We start from the raw sequence: 20,780 nt of genomic DNA, 5'->3' as shown, positions 1-20,780 counted from the left end.
TGCTCATTTCTTGTGAAATACTTTTGCATCGTCTGGCCTATGAAACATATTCAAAATAAAACTTGAAAGGTAAAAAACACTGACTTGCTAACAGCTCAGAAATATCAAACTATTTGCTTCAGCTTAAAGAGACAAAAACGCTGCTCTCAGATGTTTTTTATCACTGTTGTTAAAATAAAAAAGATGAGAAAAACAGATTTATGCAACACTAGTTATGTTCTTACCCATTTTTTCATAAACTGTGAAACAGTATGTGTGTTTGCAATGCGTTGGTTTTTGTCATGAAAGTATTGTTAATATGCTAAAAAAAAGAAAGTGTAGCTGTCAGTTTTTTGTGGAAGAATCATTTCTGAAAATACAACAGTTTTTTTAAACCGTTTATTCAGCAGGAGAAAAAAGAAAAGTTAATACTTGTTCTAAAAAAATTGCTTGACAACTAAACCCATACTGTGTCAAATGTAATGAAATATAATCTTTGTATTTCTCCAATCTTTTCTGTTTTCATGTGCAGCACTGGACAGTTTGTTCACTCCAGGCCTTTAAGACATCTTAAAATAACACAAGAACTGTAGAAATATTAAACTTGCTGCGTCTTAAAGGGCCACAGAGTGTTGCTCGAATCTGTTGGTTTTTTCATGAAAAGTGAACAAAAGCAAGAGGAGCTGAAAACACTGATTCTCGTCTGCAGCTTCGTGACGAAGCAGGTTTTCATTTAGTTTATTCAGCAGAGTTTTCTCAACAGCTGAAGAAAAGTTTGATTTGTCAGGAGACGATGAAACAGTGCAAAATAAAAAGAATCACAAATCTCCTGACTCCGCCTCTGTCCTTCAACGTCTCTGGACAGACCTGAGCTGTGAGATGTTTGTGGTCTGGCTGGACGTCTGGTCCTCAGGGGTCCGTGTGGACTGACAGGACCAGTCCATCAGGTGAAGAAGTCTGTCCAAACAGCTGACAGGCCTCACTGAAATGTCCCCTGGGGACACAGGGGCCCTGGGCCCTAGAGAAAGTGTTGAGACTTTCTCTGTTGTCGATAAACCCCCCAGACCTGCTGGACCTCACCTCCTCAGTTCAGAGGAGGTGCTTGATCTCTGGGGCCCCGGGGCAACCCAACAACTGGCCCCGCATGTTTGGCATCTTAGCCTGACCAAACAACCCCCCCCCCCCCCCCCCTTCCCCAGCCTCATTTGGAGGCATAAAAGGAGCCGACCTCCCAGCAGCTCTTCACTCTCCTGCAGCCAAAGATCAGCTGACCTACAGCCATGACCTCCTTCTCCACCCGCAGCAGCTACATGTCTTCCTCCATGAGGAACTCTGCCATGTTGGGCTCCTCCAACTCCTCCTCCTCCCGCCGGGTCAGCAGCATTGGGGCCGGCAGCGTGTACGGAGGAGCCGGAGGATCTGGAGTCCGTGTCTCCAAGGCCTCCTTCTCCTCCCTCGGCAGCACTGCCTCAAATGCTGCTGAAAACTTCGACATCGCTCTCAACGAGAAGGCCACCATGCAAAACCTCAACGACCGGCTGGCCACCTACCTGGAGAAGGTGCGCACCTTGGAGAAGGCCAACGGTGAGCTGGAGGTGAAGATCAGACAGTTCCTGGAGAGCAGGGCCATGCCGGAGGGTCACGACTTCACCGGCTTCAACATCCGCATCAGAGAGCTGCAGGAAAAGGTGAGAACACAAACACAGAACATCTGCACCCTGAATTCAGCCTCTCAGGCAGAACGTCTTCGCAGGCGGGCCTCAGCATTTTCCACCAATCACGTACATTGGGTTGAAATCCAAAAATCAGGGTTAGATATGTAGCTGCAAAGTCAAGTCTTTCCTTAGTAATATTTCTAGGAATCTGAGTTAGAGTTCATCAGCACAGAAAAAAAGGTAAAATACAAACAAGAGATGAGGATTGTGTCGGAGGTTCATGAAGGCACCTCACCAATACATTCATAAATAAATCAGTGGCAGCTAAGATTAGTTTAGATTAATGAAAAAACTAAAAAATAATTTTTAATTCCAGTTTACAACCTGCAGTTACACATGTTGGGTTTTTGAGGCTGATTATTTTATTTAGTTATGTTTCGACTAAATACCATAAAACTGGGCTTAAAAAATAAACGAAGTTAAAAAGAGAGTGTCCGACTCAGCAGGACAAGGAAGGCTGTAAAAACATTTACAGTTTGGTGGCTGGTTTAGATTCTACTTTTTTTTTTATTTCTTTAAAATGAGTTTGATACTTTTTCAACTAGATTTGACTATAAGATAAATAAGGTGTTTAGTGTTCACACCACAAGCAGACAGACCTGACAGTGTAAAGACTAAAACAGAGAAATGTGTCGCTGGATGAGGTTGTGTTGGAGGAATTTCATGACTGATGCCCTCAGTGTTTCTAAAATCCTGCAGCCTTTTGTTGGTCTGATCAACTCTGAATCAGTTTAACTGATGGATTTAAAACTCAGTGAGTGACATTTACTGCTCAAATTAAGAAAACGTAATTGTGAATAAAGTGTTCTACTGCAGCATGTGTTGCACTAATTGATTGTTTCTGCAGATTTCTCATCTGTTTTGGGTTCAATGATAAACAGAAATGTTGATATAATATTTGATTAGATGGATAATGTTTGGTTGAAATCAACTTTTACTATGAAAACTCTTCGAAATGTTCAGTAAGGTTCATAATAAGAGACAGACACAGATGAACATGTGACTGATAATAAACTTTGACAAATTCAGTTTTGTTTGTTGAAATGTTGTTTCTCTGTGACTGTTAGTCTTCAGTAAATATGAGTTACGGATATTTGCAGTAGATGATGTTTGAATTGCAAAACATATTTCAACAAGAGGAAGAGGCAAGATTTCAGAGTTCAGAGTAGAGAGACCGGTCTGTTAATAAAGCAGCTGGAGGGTTGGGGGGTGTCAGGTGTGGACAGGTAGCAGGTTTATGTAACCAGTGTGATGTAACCACTGTCTGTCTGCACAGTTTGTTTTTAAAATCCACCTGTGCATATAAATTATTCTCTGTACTGTCACAGTTAATAAAACTTAAACTTCACTTAAAACTTTGCATTCTCTAAATTAAAGGTAATTTACACTTTTATACAACATTTAGATACATTACGAATTAATAATGAGCAACAATTAGATAAATGAAATATGGGAGAGACTGTAGAGAAATTAAAATATAATCTAATAATTTACAAAAAACACATTAAAAAAAGAAAAACACTTTGCTGGTTTTCAGAGCCCCTTCGTGGCCACGAGGTTCTGAGCTGCTACTGAACTCATTTAACTCTGACATGTTTTAAAAAGAAAAGTCAGCCTGAATTAGACCTAAAGAAGCTTTTTACTTGAGCTGCTGTAATTCATGGTTTTGTCTTGTTTCCTCAGATCAACTTCGCTTCTCGTGGAAATGCAGCCCTCATCCTCTCCATCGACAATGCCAAACTGGCCACTGACGACTTCAGAGTCAAGTGAGTGAGGATCAGAAAAGCACAATAACCAGTTTAGTTTGCCTTTTTGTGATCGTGACCATGGTCCTCCCAAACATTTCAAGATATGGATCAGTCCTGAACTAATTTTCGTGACTTTCCAGGTACGATAACGAGCTGGCCATGCGTCAGTCGGTGGAGGCCGACATTGGTGGTCTGAGGAAGGTCCTGGATGAGCTGGGCCTGACCCGGACCGACCTGGAGATGCAGGTGGAGAGTTTGAAGGAGGAGCTGCTCCAGCTGAAGAGGAACCACGAGGAGGTGAGACCAATGACACCAGAAAAGATAAATAATGATGCTGACAGATGAAGACACAGAGGTGTGACCGGTGTCTTCCTCCTGCAGGACCTGCTGGCTCTGCGGGCTCAGATGGGAGGCCAGGTGAACGTGGAGGTGGACGCTGCTCCTCAGGAGGATCTGTCCGCCGTCATGGCCGGAATCAGAGACCACTACGAGAACGTTGCCTCCAAGAACCGCAGAGACCTGGAGTCCTGGTTCCAGGCCAAGGTGAAACCACAAAGACCTGTTTCCTGCTGTGAACGTGGTCACTGCTGCCCCCTACAGACCTAGACCACTTTTCTTTTCTTTTAGTTTTATAAAAACATTTTTTTTTCATCATGTGATATAACTGAAAGCTCCAGTTATAACAAACACAAAATCCTGATGTTTGTTAAAGTTGAGTGTAAATTTAAAGAAAGCTTGAATAGTTACATATTTTTTTCATATTTGACCAAAAAGGTTTGTTTACTGTTCCAGGATGTGTAGCAGGTAAAATCTGCATTGTTCTGCAGTCTGATATCCTGATATCTGATCAATACTCATATCAATACTTGTGATCCACAGACGGCTGAGCTGAGCAAAGAGGTGGCTGTGAGCACAGAGTTTCTGCAGACGTCTAAGTCTGAGATCAGCGAGATCAGACGAACTCTTCAGAGCCTGGAGATCAAACATCAGGCTCAGACCAGCAAGGTGAGAAAACTCTACACCAACCCCAACAATTATTCATCCATCATTATTGTGGATTCATTCATTTAGCTGACAACTGCATTCTGAGATTTTACCCTTTAAACTTCTTCTTCCTCTGCATTTCACCTTAATCAAGATTAAAAACTGAAAGTCAAAGTTTACATATAAATTGCTCAATTATTCACCGTGACTTTTCATCTATTTTCTCTGGCAGTAATCAACTGCCATATTAATCTGACTATGAAACATCTGAAGGGTTTAAAGGGCTGTTTTACTGTAAAATGAAAGTGACTGACCCAACCTTCGTTGCCAACAGAGAGGAGCTTTGGAGGGGGCTCTGGCTGAGACCAAGAGCCGCTACGCCAACATGCTGGCCGGGTACCAGAAGCAGGTGGCGGCTCTGGAGGAGCAGCTGGCCCAGCTGAGGGCCGACCTGGAGAGCCAGGGGGTCCTGTACGAAGAGCTGCTGGACATCAAGACCAGACTGGAGCTGGAGATCGCTGAGTACAGGAGGCTGCTGGACGGAGAGACGGAGAGGTGTGTTTTAAATAAAGTCCTCCATACATGTTGAATAAAGTGGACAAATACTCACAAGCTGATTCGAAAGAACAGCTAAATCACAGCATCCAGCCCATTAACACTGAGTCCATTCATTACGCATATAGACATGTAGTGACGAATACAAACAAACCACACCATAAATAATTTCACATATAAAAGTGTGATCTATAGCTTTATTTAGTTCCCTCATTTTGGAATAAAATCTCAGGCCATTTGGAACAAGGCAAAGAACACACACACAAATAAAAAAAAGTAATACATGGATTTTTTTCGTTGTTTGTTCTGTGTTTCCCCAGGTCCACAACCACCACCACCAAGACCACTCGGGTGGTGACCATTGTGCAGGAAGTCGACGCCTCTGGAAACGTGGTGACCACCAGCACCAGTTAGATCATTAATACCAGTCAATGTCTTTGCTGATGTAGAGTCTGCAATAAAAAGTCTGGCATCGTTTCTGTGGCTCATGTGCTTTTATTTCACAGATCAGCTGTTCACTGGTTTAAGTTTATTTTATTAAAGTAGATTTTTAAAACCAGAATCAGTTCCATTTTGAATTCAAGACAAATTAAATTAAGACAAAAAAAGTAAAATCCAAGAAAAATGAATAATTTTGAATTTCCTACATTTTACATTTGATCAGTCACTTAACTGAACTTGTGTTATTTGTGGAAGAAATCTGTTATAGTTGCATGTGCCTGTATAATAATAATAATGTTTTAATAATTTAACCAGCTTTAGCTAAAAATCTGAAATTAGCTCCAATAAAAATACTGTATTCTGTATATATCAACATAGAAATAGTTGTGTAATCATAGAGTGATTAGAGAGATTTGCAAGTTGTGCCTCCTGTTTGGGTCAATAACAGCTGATCAGTGACATCAGTTAATATGTAGAGTTAGTGATGACTGACCTCATGTGGCAGAAATCAGAAACTGCAGCTCTGAGTCTAATGTGCAGGAAGAGACAGGTTGTTAGTGGCCTCTGAGGTTCGTTTTCTTTCAAAATGTTTGATTAAATAATTGTTTTTCCTCCTTTATTGGTTGGTGTTGTATTTATGTCATTCATAAGTTTTAAATGATTGTTTTTCATTTGCTGATAGATGGTATGAAAAGGCTGTTTCACTGTATTTCATTATCCTGATAAACCTAAGCAGAGCAGAGATCAGAAGGATGATAACAGCAACACCACATGCTACCAGAGGGTGGAGCTCATCACCGTCATCACTGCAGAGAGGGAGAGAGGGAGGGAGAGAGAGAGGGAGGGAGGGAGGAGAGAGAGAGAGAGGGAGGGAGAGAGAGAGGGAGGGAGGAGAGAGAGAGAGAGAGAGGGAGAGAGAGAGGGAGGGAGGGAGGAGAGAGAGAGAGAGGGAGGGAGAGAGAGAGGGAGGGAGGAGAGAGAGAGAGAGAGAGGGAGGGAGAGAGAGAGGGAGGGAGGAGAGAGAGAGAGAGGGAGGGAGAGAGAGAGGGAGGGAGGGAGGAGAGAGAGAGAGAGGGAGGAGAGAGAGAGGGAGCAGGCAAAGGACAGGCTGAGTTGAGCTGCGTTTCACAGCTTTAGAGATATTTCATGTTATTATGAGGTGTAAAAATGTTTCTAAACACCAGTTAAAGAGCACAGAGTCCATACAGCCCTGACTCTCAGTAAGATACAGGGACAGTTTGTGAATTCCATGTTTGCTCTAGCAGTTAGCATTAGCTTCGCCCATCAGTCTATGAAACAGACCTTGCATTCATGTGGTGTTGGAGCAGTTGGACAAAAGGAGCTGGAAATATTCTGAACGCCCCCTGAAGTCAGAAAAATGAATTGGAAAGTTGTGTCGTTATATACACAGAAACATGGCAGACGAAAGTAAATGTTTGGTTGATGGTAAGAGACTTTTGATTAATGGAGCAAAGTCACGTAGGCTACTGCATATCTAGTTACTTAATTTGTAATACAGTATGTGGCTGTAAGCATTAGCTGCTGTCCATGGAGACTGGCCCTTCAGAAACCCTGATAATACGACCAACATGTTGTTTTAACACTGTGCAAACGCAGCACATCTTCTTTGGAGCGATAACTCCAGAAACAGGAGCATGTCAGTGCAGCATAACAACAGTGCAAGTTTAATGTTTAATGTTAGCTCCAGTAGGTAATGTTAACAAACATGTGAAACTGCAAACATGATTAATTTGTCTGTTTAATTTGGATCGTTGTGTTAAAACTGGGTCTTATGTAAGAACAGAGTATGAACCTCTCAACTATGTACTTTGCTAATGTAATAACCTGTGACAATCCATCATCTGGTTATTAAAAATGCCAATTTCTTCAAGGAGCATGTACTAAATGTTGGAATCAAGCTCTTCAAGTCTTCTACACACCTGTCACACCTGAAGAGGCCAATAAATCTTTCTTTTGGAAGGTGATCTGAGCTGGAAGTGAGTTCTGACCCAGGTTAGGTTTAAAGAAAGACTTGCTGGTCCTGCAGAGGAGGATCTCAGATGACACATAGCCTGGTGAGTGATGGCTCAGCTCTCTGCAACAATAGCTGTCATTGTTTCATCAAGTAGAGAAATTGATGCATCACTTTGGCAGGAAACCAGGAGGAGTACAAGGTCGGGGGAAGGGTGTAGAAACAGGTTTGTTAACATATGACTTGTAAGATTCACTGAATGCAACAAACCAAGCGTTACAGGTAGTTTCACTGTTACTTTATTTGCCCTCCCTCACTACTTGGATTGTTTGCGGTGTTGATCAGGGTGTGATCGACTGTGTTGAGCCCTGGTGATGAAAGATGGGACGCTGAGCTGGGTGTGTAGTTTGGCAAGGGCTGGAATGAGGTGAGGTGGCAATAAACAGACTTATAGTGGAAAATAATGAAGAGGTGCTGAGGGTAAAGGTTTAAATAGTTACACTGTTCAAACAGAAGTTACTTAATGGAGGAAAATGAATGAAATGCAGTTGGCAAACACCACTGATCATATCTGAAGTACAGAGTTCAGGTAGGGGCCATACAACAGAGATTTAGACTCATTTACATGTTGCATGGGGAAAAAAAGAAAAGCAAATGCTGAGGTCCCAAATTGGCAGGACAATGTTTGATGGGATTTTCTGGATGTGTTTTCATGTATTGTCCTTTTTAAGGTTTATTTCCAGATGTTTGCAAAAATCCTCTGCCATGAATGTTATTAAGTAAAAAAAAAAAGCCTACTCATAACCTCTCACTGAGACACCTGGATCAGGCCTTGGCCCCGCCCACCACCACCTGGCTCCAGGTGTCCAGGTGAAAGAGCAGAGAGGATGAAGATGTTAGAGGAGGAAACATCAGAGAGACTCAGCCTCAGTCAGATAAATAAAATAATAATAAAATAAATGACTGAAATGATATATCAAAATAATTTCCTTTAGAATTGATTGATAGTTTTGGTTCTTACAAACACTGGTCAAAAGTTTTTCATCGAACAAAGTTGTATTTTCGTTTTGCAAAGTCCAACAGAAACAGGAGGATTTCACCTCCTGCCACCCGGTTTAACGTGAACGTCGTTCACACTTGGAACGGAAATACCTTGAAGTCATGATGAACCTCCAGCCGAGCGTCCTACGAAGAACATTTACAATCATTCTGCACTTCACTTCCTCATTAGGGGAAAGTACAGGAGCTCGGTGGTTGTGAGGTGTTTAACTTTAGTCCAGCATTTATCCAAAGTTTCTTCTCCTTGACCTGAGCCGTGGTGTCGCTGTCAGACAGATGTGTTTTCAATTGAAGTTTTTATTGACTTTAAGAGAAATTAGAAACAGATACAAAACACATGAAATAAACAAGAGCCTCAGCAAAATGAGAGCATCGTCTCAACACATTCATCAGCTCAGACCCAGTCAGAGGAACAGATTCTGTGGTGCAACCAGAGTGCTAACTATACAAGGACAGCGACAGGGGTCAACCTTTGTTCTGGGGCAAAAGGGGCCCAGCACAGCACAGGGGTGTGTCGATGAACTGAAGTGATGGTGAACTAATGCAGAGGAGGTTAAGATGATGTTCACCACTGTTGTGGTCCAACCAAAAGCTAGAACACTAACGAAATCACTACAGACACACAAGAGCCTGTCAACATGAAATAATAAACTCTTTACAGTGTATAACACGAATCTGTACAACACCTGCTCCTCCAGCGTCTCGCTGCTCAGGACTGAGCACCAGTGTTTGCTCACATTAGATCACATGACATTTTATATTGATAAAATAATGACAAGCTAACACTGGAAATGAAAGGGCTCACTATCAGTTAGCTAACATTAGTTAGTTTAACTGTAACTTAGAGCTAAAGTTAGAAACTAGTCAACAGCATCCATCTGTGAATACAATCTAATTCAGATACTCTGATTATAGGAAACTAAAGTGTATTAAACAAGCTAGCTAGTTAGCATCTGCTACTGACATTTACAACAGTGTCCGCGTCCCGTATGCAAGCAGAGACTTGATACAGTTACAGTCTTTATTTATATAACACTTTCATACAAAGCATGTAGCACAAAGTGCTGTCGTGATAAAATCATAAAACAAACCCATCACCCACCTACACACATTAACACACACGCCTGCAGATGGACACACACATGCACAGGAGCCGAAACACGCAGAGGCTTGAGGACGGAGCCGCTGATTGAAAAGTCACTTGCATCAGTTGAGTTTTTTTCCTCCTTGTTAACAGGTCACATATAAACTAAACTCCTCCACTATTCATGGGAAAGTGCTGGAAGGTCAACTTTTCTTTTGTTCACAATAACTGCTTAATTATGACCTTGATGATTCTTACTCAGGCTGAGATTCAGGAGGTTTATTTACGATGATGATGATGATGATGATGATGATGATGATGTCTTTGTGCGAGCTCTGAGAAACACCACCGCCCTTGGCTTTTGCTCATGCGAGACATGTGGGTCAGGTGCCAGCTGCCTGGGCTGCCTTCACAGTCATGGTAAAATGAAAATAAAATAATCATCTAATTCCTTCCCAAACCTGTTGTAGTTTCAGTGGTTCACGACACAAAAAATGGTTAAAAAAAAAAAGTAATTTAACTACTTGAATCACTGTGCACTGTGACTGTAGCTGAACTACCAGTAAGTTACTGCAAAATGTAATGAAACTAGTTTCATTACATGTAGTTCTCTAATCCCCTGCACTGCATTTTAGACAGCAATCATTTTTTAAATGATCATGTAATTGTGATTTCCTGAAAATCTAACTAAACCATAAATGTACTGATAATTACTTATTTTCCCAGGACAACTCATTTGTTTTCCAGCATATTAACAAATTTACATCTTTTGTTGGACTCAGATGTTTCATTTATTTATTTTCAAACTGTTGGTATTTGGAATTTGTCACAGTGTCCCAACCAAGAATCCTTCTTGTTTCAGAAAACATTATGTCAACACACTTTCTCTTAGTGTGACAGGAGAAAATAAAGTGGGCTTTGTTGCACTGTAATTGCACAGGATGTGTGACTTTATAAGCCACTATTAACTTCAACCTGTTCATGGTGCCAGGAAGCTTCACTGTAACTATACAATTATCTCCAACGCCCACTCATTCCACAGACAAGTGACATTTACACAAGCTTTCACTGGAACCCAAAGCTTCACTCCACTTCTCTATATGAATGCTGATCCTCTGAACCTTGGCTTTTCCTGCCTGTTCTAACAGATTCACTTATATAACTCCATACTTAGTAATTTCAATCCAAAGGTCGCACAAAGCCTGGAGGTTCTGCAGACCTTCAAGAGTGACACTGATAAAAAGAACCCATTATTGTTATTGTCATGCACATACTCACGTTTGAAGGTTACATTTTTCCCTGACCATACCCTGCCACACCCAGGACAGGCCTCCTGCCACATACCTGGCTCCCCGCCTCACCTGCCACCACAGTATTTGTTGAGTGATTGACAGCTCTCCGACTGCAGGAGGTTTAAATAGGAGGCGAGAGTCCCGCAGCTCTTCACTCTCCTCTCTCTGTGTCGTCTCCAGCCACAGCAGAAAGACAGCATCCATCATGAACAGCACCTTCTCCTCTTCCTCCAGGTCGGTGAGGACCTCCATGGGGAGCTCCAGCAGCTCCATGGTCGGCCTCGGTGGTGGCAGACGGGTGTCTTCTGTGGGGGCTGGCAGTGTGTACGGTGGAGCAGGAGGCTATGATGTCCGCATCTCCTCTGCCTCCACAGGTGGACGCCTCAGCGCTGGTGTAGGTGGAGGTTACTCTTCCTCCGTCAGCTACAGCGTGTCCGGCATGGAGGACAGCCTCATCGGCAACGAGAAGTTCTGCATGCAGAACCTGAACGACCGCCTGGCCGCCTACCTGGCCAAGGTGCGCTCCCTGGAGAAGGCCAACGCCGAGCTGGAGCTGAAGATCAAACAGTTTGTGGAGAGCAAGGTCGGCCCCACCACCAGGGACTACAGCGCCTTCTTCATCACCATCTCTGACATCACTGGCAAGGTAAAACTCACCCTCATCTTCATAGGTAAGGTGCAGGGACGTGACTGAGCAGCAGAGCAATAAAGATTTCTTGAATGAATGACATCAACTCACAGGCAGGAGGGCGGCCTGAGTTATGTCCTGCAGCTTCAGCTTGTGGTCAAACCTACAGAAGAGCAGCACATTTTTACTCTGAAGCTGGAACCAGAGAATATTTGACAGTAAATTATCACATTAGTTGCAGATTATTTTTCCATCAACTTTCAGCTCTGACAAAATTGTTTCTTTCAAACCTAAATCTTAAAAAATATAAAACAGATACTGACTCACTGTGTCTTCTGTGATTTTATGAAAATGTATGAAATACTTAAGTATCGTATGAACATATATAGTAAAATACAGTCACAAAATAAATCATGATGCATTTCTATAGATTCATGTATTTATATAGATGTTAATATTGAAGTAAAAAACAAATTCATTTATATTTCATATTTCGACGGCTGCAACCGTCCAAGTTCCACACACTCAGATTTTTTACACAGTTGATTTAAATCACAAACCAAAAACAGGTTCATCATGTTTGTCATATTCATAACACCAGCTCCTTTTTCTTAGCATAATGATTCTTCTTATCTCTACACTGTGGTGGTTTTACTGATATTTAAGTGAAAGGTCTGAGTATGTCTTCTATCACTGCCTGTCACAAGTAAAAAAGTGAGTGAGTGTGCTACAGTGCACGGTTACTCTAATGTGCTGAAAATCATGGAGCTCAAACTCACGATGGCTGCGTTTGGCTTCCAAGAGCATAAAACATCAGTGACTGAGGTTCAGCTGTATTTAAGTTCAGATGAACGCTCTGCCCCCAGATTCAGGACGCCATCAGGGTGAACGGAGCTGTCCACCTCAGCATCGATAACGCCCGCCTGGCTGCAGATGACTTCAGGACCAAGTAAGTCCAGGCCCCAAACACCCCCCCCCCCCCCCCCCCCCCCTCCACAAGAAACTATGACATTAAGGAACAAATACACAGATACTGGGATCAGTATAAACTGTCCTATATGATCAGTTAGTGTTATTCTTATCCCTTGTAGTAACATTAGCAGTAGTACAAGTAGCTCTTGTAGTAATATTAGCAGTAGTACTACTAGCTCTATGTTAAGACTAGTAGTTGAAGAAGTAGTCAAGGAAGTTGTAGCAATACTAAGGTAACTAATAGTAGCACTACTCTGTAACAGTGTACTGTAACAGTAACAGTATCAGTATCAGTAGCAGTAGCAGTAGCAGTAGTAGCAGTACTTTCCCCTGCATGTGTTCAGTGATATTTACTGCTGGAATCGGCTTTCAGACCTTCTACAAACCACAGTGCAGTTTAACTGTACAACAAAGTGGTTTGGATGAGAAAGTTATTGACCTGCAACAGTTTAATCTGATTCTAGATTTGGATCAGTTGCTCAGACCTGCTCAGACCTGGTCATGTTGTGTAGGTTTGGAAGCATCAGATGCAGTGAAACAACAATAGCATGACATCAGTTTCATGTTGATAGAGAAACACTGACTCTGCCAATAATCTGTCACAGGTGTTAATTGAACAACAGGTGAGATAACGAGGTTTGATTTGAGTTCACATTCATGTTTCATCATGCAGGTGAACAGCTCGTCCCTCAGGGCTTCACCTCTCACAGATCTAATGAAGCTCCGACGTGACAGACTCATTATCTGTCCTCTACTAAAGCTGCTAATCTCACTGCGAATCAGCTTAGTGTCAGGATATCAGGACCGCAGAAGTTTAAAAAGCACTGATTTCAGGCTTTTAATGGTATTCAAGTTTTACATTTTCTTCTTAAAGGTCTGAAATAGTTTTGCTGTAGACAGTTTGGCAAAAACAGGCTGAAAATCTAACTGCACTGTTTTTCCACACATGTGAATGTAAGATTCATGATTAGAGCTTTAATGGGTTACTTTTTAACCCGTTAATCCATTCATCCATTAGTTTTCTGCTGCTTATCCTGGTCATGTTTAATGATTAATTAATTATATATATATATATATATATATATATATATATATGTATGTATAAATATTTAGCTTCATGTTTGAGTAAAAATACAAATTATAAGTGACATTGACCTGACAGTTGATTATTTGTGCTGATGTATCATGCAGTTCATGGTAGTTTTTTTTTATTTATTTATATGACACATGAAATAATAATAATACAGGATCAGAATTTAACAGCAGCTCCAGCAATCAGCAGAGCATCACACCAGTCTGTCACCCTGCAGGTATGAGAACGAGCTGGCCATGCGTCAGTCGGTGGAGGCCGACATCGCCGGGCTGAAGAGAGTCCTGGACGAGCTGAAACTGGCCAGGAGCGACCTGAACATGCAGATCGAGGGTCTGAGGGAGGAGCTGATCTTCCTCAAGAAGAACCACGAGGAGGTGAGTGAGCTTTACATAGACATTTTGAATACAGTTAAATAAATTACTATTAAAATGAAGGGGTAAATAGGTACAACGAAAGTCATGAGAGGATAAGTCAGAGGAGGTGTGGCCTACTTAATGCCCACTTAAATAGAAAAGCACCTTTAAGTGTGATTAAATGAGTTCCATTTAATAATGGCACTCCTGGACTCCCATACTAGAGCAGGAGCAGGAGCAGCTCCTCCACAGACTCCTGCTCTCTCAGCTGCAGACTGTACAGCAGAGATGTCAAACTGATCCATAAAGGGGCCATGTCGCTGCAGGTTTTCACCCCAACCATGCAGCAGCACACCTGACTTGACTCAATCAACTCAACTCAGCTGAGCTGAACTGAGCCACACCCTTTAATCAAGGGTGGGTGTGGCTGCAAGTTTTGGACTGTGTGAAGACAGTTCAGTTGAGTTGATTGAATGAGCCAAGTTTTAAACATGAAGAAATGTCACAAGATTAAATGCAAAAACACAGAAAATATTTATTTTGTCCAAAATAACATTTATATAAAAAATGATGAAACTCACCTGATGATATAACATTGGTGCAGGTCATTTTAACACCTCAAGGGAATATTGTCATCACTCACTTGAAAAAGGCGGGAAGCTGTTAAACTCTCAGGCCAGAACCCAGTGTCTGAAGCTCAGTCAAAGAGACACAAAGTTTAATAAACTTCTGCTCTATTAACTACAAATGTTCACATTATCAGTTTTTATGATCCACGCTCTGAAGCTTGTTGAACAAACCTCTGAGTTAGCTAACATTAGCTCCCGCGGTCCAAACACGCTACAGTGTTTGTGCTAATTTAGCGACATGACTGACTCATTCCAGCTTAAACACACTCCCGTTAACTCAGGTGGTTGATTTATTTCTTCTACAAACCAGCGGCTCTTAACTGGACAGAAGCGGAGAAACTTTACAGGGTTTAACAAACTGCTGAAACAGGTTAAAGTCTCTGATCTTCTCGCCCCGCCCCTCTCACCATCCCACAGGTTACAATGATCACAACTTAACACTGATTAGCTGACAGTGACTGATTGACACCTGTCTCTGGCCAATACACAAACAGAAAACGCACATGGGACGTTGAAGGTCTGCTCCAAACATAGGAAATTTCAGTACCTTACTAAAATTATACATTTACTCATATTAATGTCAAAAATAACGTCACACTTACCCAAGACATATTTTAATATACAAAACATAAAAGGACTGAACTGAAAGGAATATTAACAAAAACAAAATATAAACAAGATTAGCAGGGTAATACAACTGAAACTCATTTTTCTGATGTTTATTTGTCTGTCTGTCTGTCTGTCTGCAGGAGCTGCTGGCCATGCGAACACAGATGAGCGGTCAGGTCCATGTGGAGGTGGACGCTGCTCCAGCAGAAGATCTCACCAAGGTCATGGCTGAGATCAGAGAGCACTACGAGGCCATCACCGCCAAGAACCAGAGGGAGCTGGAGAACTGGTTCCAGACCAAGGTGACGCCACAGCACGTGTCTGTATCTACAGAGGTTGCGTTTATGCTTTGTTTACGTGAAGATTGAACCTTTTCATCTTTTTGTCCTGTGCAGTCGGAGGCTCTGAACAAAGAGGTGATCACACAGACAGCCACCCTGCAGACGTCCAGGACAGAGGTCACAGAGGTCAAACGTACACTGCAGTCTCTGGAGATCGAGCTGCAGTCCGCGTTGGGCATGGTGAGCGTCACGACCGCCATAACATCCCTCTGATATTCTGGACATAAGAAACTAAAATCACACGTCAGCGTTTTCAAAAACCTCCATTCTCAGGGATAAAAAGCTGTTTGTCTTTTCTCATAACAGGTGATCAATACAGTTGTGATTTAAAGATATGGTGTCTGCACCTGGATAAAACATTAACAGTTTTTCAAAAAGTTAAAAAACATATGACAGTATGACATGTTTTTTTATCTTACCTTCAAGTTTTCATCAATTTACGTTTTTGTCATTTCAAATATGAAAATCTATCGCAAGAAAATGTTGTTTCTCCTCAGAGCAAAGATACAAAAACCAACAGGACACACAACTTTATTTTGATAGTTTCTGTGTTTCCTCTGCAGAAAGCGTCACTGGAGGCGACTCTGGCTGAGACACAGAACCGCTATGCCATGCAGCTCTCCAGCTACCAGATGCAGGTGAGACAGAAACTCCCACCTGGTCGTGAGGAAATGAGTCGGTGCTCAGTCAGACTGCTGAATGATGACGGCTTCTTCTTCTTGATTTACAGGTGTCGTCCCTGGAGGAGCAGCTGGTGCAGCTGAGGGCCGACCTGGAGCGTCAGGGACAGGAGTACAAGATGCTGCTGGACATCAAGACCAGACTGGAGCTGGAAATCGCAGAGTACAGGAGGCTGCTGGACGGAGAGGCCTCCAGCAGGTGAGACTCAGGGGGAGGTGTTCATCATCACACCTGAGGACTGAGGTCGTCACCTCGACAGTTTGTCTGGAGGATTTAATTTAGTTATATTCTATAAACAAAACGTACAGATTTAATTGGTTTAGTTAGGTCAATGAGGAAAAAAAGAAAAGAGAGGAAAAATAAATAAATGCTTAGAATTTTAATTCTCTACATTCAGACTTCAGGTCAGGAAAGAATCAGAAAATAACGTAACTGAATAAAATTCATCTGGATAATTAAAGAAATATTAAGACTGAAGCTCATGATTCAGGTGTCTGTCTGTCCGACCAACAGCTGTCAGGCTAACTCCTCTGTTTTCTGATTGGTCGACAGCATCAGCACCTCCTCCTCCTCAACCACCACGACCAAGCGGGTGGTGACAGTGGTGGAGGAGGTGGTTGATGGGAAGGTGGTCTCCTCCTCCTCCTCCACGTCCTCCTCCTCCTTGCTGACCCGCTGAGCTGCCGCACAGACGACGGCCGCTGACCTTCGTCATGACAACGGGAGAATCCGACTCTGAACCAATAAAAAGAGAGAGTCCATATGAAACAGTGTCTGAGTTTCTATCAGTTTCGAGGTGTTTACAGAGCCTGAAGCATGTGAACACATTTGATTTCCACAGCAAATCAGAAATGTTTTTCTGTTGTTGCAGCCAAAAGCTGTCACAGTGGGAATTAGTTGTCTAACAATCCTTTTGGTTTGGATTCAGCAGGATGAGATGTTTTATGATACGTAAAAGAAGCTCAGAAGAAAATTCCCACTGTGACCCTTCAGAGAAACTGATCATAACTTTATTTATGCAGCACTTTTCTTAAAAAGGAACAAGGTGCTTCACAGAAAAATGAAACAGATTAAAGAGAATCAAAGAGCCTGAGCAGAGCAGAAAGAGTAGAACAGCCTCAATAAAAAACACATCATATATCAAACATCATAAAAGGATCCAACAGTAAGTGAAGTGCCTCGACCGGTTGGGTTTAGGAGAAGATAAAAAGAGGGGGTGTAGGAGGAGAGAAGAGAGAGAAAGAGAGACCAGGAACAGCTGTGTAGGTAATGGTGTTATCAATAATGATGACAGGTAACAGTGGTTAATAGTAAAGATGAGTAGTGGTGGATCTGGATCCTGCTGCTCACGAGGCAGAGAGACCTGCAGAATGAGGACAGAGAGAGGGAGAGAGAGAGAGAGAGAGAGAAAGAGAGAGAGAGAGAGAGCGCCCAGTGAATCATGGGAATCCTCAGCAGTCTAGCTCTATAGCAGCATAACTAAGGGATGGGTCAGGACATACCCGAGCCAGCCCTAACTATAAGCTTTACTAAACAGGACAGTTTTAAGCCTGATCTTAAAGGTAGAGAGGGGGTCTGCCTCCCGAACCCACACTGGGAGCTGGTTCCACAGGAGAGGAGCCTGATAGCTGAAGGCTCTGCCCCCCATTCTACTCTTACAAACTCTGGGAACCACAAGTTGACCTGCATTTAGAGAGCGAAGTGTCCTATTGGGAAAATAGGGAACTATAAGCTCTCCAAGGTACGATGGTGCCTGACCATTAATGGCTTTGTAGGTGAGGAGGAGGATTTTAAATTCGATTCTGGATTTTACAGGGAGCCAATGCAGAGAGGCTAACACAGGAGAGACGTGATCACGTTTCCTAGTTCCTGTCAGTACTCGTGCTGCCGCATTTTGGATCAATTGGAGGCATTTTACTGAATTTTTGGGACATCCTGACAATAAAGAGTTACAGTAGTCCAGTCTTGAGGTAACAAATGCATGAACTAGTTTTTCAGCATCCTTTAGACATAGAATGGGTCTGATTTTAGCAATATTGCGCAGGTGGAAGAAGGCTGTCCTAGAGACATGCTTTATATGTGAAGTAAAGGACAAGTCCTGGTCAAAAATGACACCAAGGTTTCTGACTGTAGCACTGGAGGCCAAGGTGATGTCATCCAGAGTCAGTATATTATCACATAGTGTATCTCTGAGGTGTTTTGGGCCAATTACAATAACTTCAGTTTTGTCTGAATTTTTGTCTGAGTAAGAAATTAGTGGTCATCCAGGTTTTTATGTCCTTAAGACACACCTGAAGCTTGGCTACCTGGTTAGTCTCACCTGGCTTCATGGATAAGTACAGCTGGGTGTCATCTGCGTAACAATGGAAATTTATCTGGTGCCTCCTAATAATGTTTCCTAGAGGAAGCATATATGGAGTGAAAAGTATTGGTCCTAGCACAGAACCTTGTGGAACTCCATGACTGACTGTAGTGATGATAGAAGAGTCATTATTAACATGAACAAACTGGAGTCTATCTGACAAATATGACTTAAACCAGCTTAGTGTGGTTCCTTTGATGCCGACCATATGTTCTAGTCTCTGTAATAGAATCTTATGATCGATGGTGTCAAATGCAGCACTAAGATCTAGCAGGACAAGTACAGAGACAAGTCCATTGTCTGAAGCTATGAGGAGATCATTGGTAACCTTAACCAGAGCAGTTTCTGTGCTATGATGGACTCTAAAACCTGACTGAAAATCTTCAAACAAACCATTCCTGTGCAAATAATCACATAACTGGTTTGCAACAACCTTCTCAAGGATATTGGAAATAAAGGGGAGGTTGGATATAGGTCTATAATTGGCTAAAACATCTGGATCAAGAGTCGGCTTTTTAAGTAGAGGTTTAATTACTGCAACTTTAAAAGCCTGCGGTACATAACCAGTTGATAAAGATAAGTTAATCAGACTTAATATAGAGGTGTCGATTAAAGGAAAAACTTCTTTGAGCAGCCTTGTTGGAACGGGGTCAAGAAGACAAGTCGATGGTTTAGATGAAGAAACTGTTGAAGCGAGCTCAGAGAGATGTACAGGAGAAAAACAGTCAAAATATAAGCCAGTTACAGTCGACTCTGAGGCTGCTGAACTGGACAGTACATCTGAGCCAGCTGTGGGGAGGAGATGGTGAATTTTTTCTCTAACAGAGACAATTTTATCTGTAAAGAAGCTCATAAAGTCATTACAGCTGAGGGCTAAAGGAATAGATGGGTCAACAGAGCTGTGGCTGTCTGTCAGCCTGGCTACAGTGCTGAACAGAAACCTGGGATTGTTCTTGTTTTCTTCTATCAATGATGAATAATAGGATGTTCTGGCTTTACGGAGGCTTTTTTTATACGTCAATAGGCTGTCTTTCCAAGCCTTTAGAGATTCTTCCAGGTTAGTAGAACGCCACTTCCTTTCTAGTTTCCTTGAATTTTGCTTTAAAGCTCGTGTTTCTGAGTTGTACCATGGAGCTAGCCTTCTCTGACTCACTACCTTCCTCCTCAGAGGGGCCACAGTATCTAGAGTTGCACGCAGTGAGGCTACAGTACTGTCAACAGTTGTAATGACAACAAAACACAGTTTAACATCGAAACAGAAAGAGTGTCTCCATCCATGGTTCAGATGAATATGTAAGAGAGAGAGAAACAAATATTAATTTAAAATAAGGACAGAAGCTGAGCGCTGCCACGTTTACAGTGATTAAAAAAAGCTTCACCTGACACGAGCTGGTGATTCCTTCAGGACCCTGAGATAACAGGACAGAACTTTTATAGCTTTAGTGCCAAAATAATGGAAATGACCACAGCTTCATGAAGCGAACATTTTGGAGTATTTATCGACAGAAAGTATCCAGACTACTTCATTTAATTTTAATGTAATTTCTAATAGATTAAATGAGGAATTATGTCACTCAGTAGGCCACAAAGTGAAAATATGTTTTAGATTTTTTAAATTTATTAAACGTTCAGATCCTTCATCCAGGTCTTTGTAGGACCCCCTTTAGCTGCAGCTACAGCTTCAGTCTTCAGGGGGGAGGGTCTCACACCTGGATTCAGTTTATCTCAGTCTTCCTGTCAGATCCTCTCAGGCTCCGTCAGATTGGACAGGAAGTGTCCGTGAACTGTCCTCTTCAGGTCCGGACCACTCAGGGACAGAGACCCGTCCTGAGGACTCTCCGGTGTTGTGTTGGCTTCTCTGTCTCAGGTCTCTGCACCAGGTTTTCTTCGAGGACCCTCCAGGGCCTCAGAAGAGTAACGATGCTGCCCCCTGCTGGTTTTTGAGGGGACATGAATTCCTGTCTGCTCTGTCCTGGGACACTTTTTAACCATTGAAGTCAGTTGTTAGTAGTTTTCACCTGTTTGTGTGTTTGTCAGCAGGATTATGTGAATGAATTGGGTGGGGGTGGGGGTGGGGCAGGGGATGGGCCATGGGAGAACCCAGTACATTTCAGTGCAGATTGAATGAATCTGATTTTTTTTCCTCTGAAGTCTGGTGTCTGTTTGACTCTGGCCCTGACAGAGGTCTGTGTTCTGCCTGTCACCACTAACCTGTCCTGAAACCTGAATCTGTAAAAGCCCCTCAGTGTTTTGGCAGCAGCAGCTCTTCAGGCTGCTTCACGC

General features: G+C 42.4%; 2 protein-coding genes across 2 annotated transcripts; both read left to right on the top strand.

Moving 5' to 3' along the window:
- The first annotated feature begins 1,216 nt into the window (after positions 1 to 1,216).
- Positions 1,217 to 16,903, top strand: LOC139609806 (keratin, type I cytoskeletal 13-like). Its single transcript, XM_071464788.1, has 8 exons — positions 1,217 to 1,667; positions 3,378 to 3,460; positions 3,583 to 3,739; positions 3,824 to 3,985; positions 4,322 to 4,447; positions 4,761 to 4,981; positions 5,302 to 5,424; positions 16,877 to 16,903. Exons 1-7 carry the CDS (start codon positions 1,260 to 1,262, stop codon positions 5,393 to 5,395), a joined length of 1,251 nt encoding a protein of 416 aa, XP_071320889.1. The 5' UTR covers positions 1,217 to 1,259; the 3' UTR covers positions 5,396 to 5,424; positions 16,877 to 16,903.
- Positions 10,973 to 16,903, top strand: LOC139609789 (keratin, type I cytoskeletal 13-like). The gene is made up of 8 exons (XM_071464764.1): positions 10,973 to 11,475; positions 12,324 to 12,406; positions 13,740 to 13,896; positions 15,254 to 15,415; positions 15,509 to 15,634; positions 16,018 to 16,092; positions 16,185 to 16,333; positions 16,688 to 16,903. Exons 1-8 carry the CDS (start codon positions 11,035 to 11,037, stop codon positions 16,812 to 16,814), a joined length of 1,320 nt encoding a protein of 439 aa, XP_071320865.1. The 5' UTR covers positions 10,973 to 11,034; the 3' UTR covers positions 16,815 to 16,903.
- Positions 16,904 to 20,780: the final 3,877 nt, after the last annotated feature.

This window comes from Trachinotus anak, unplaced genomic scaffold, assembly GCF_046630095.1.
Source record: "Trachinotus anak isolate AG129_WGS33_773 ecotype Australia unplaced genomic scaffold, CSIRO_AGI_Tana_v1 ptg000003l, whole genome shotgun sequence".
Taxonomy (NCBI): domain Eukaryota; kingdom Metazoa; phylum Chordata; class Actinopteri; order Carangiformes; family Carangidae; genus Trachinotus; species Trachinotus anak.
The sequence above is the reverse complement of the archived record's forward strand: the minus strand, read 5'-3'. Positions and strand labels throughout refer to the sequence as shown.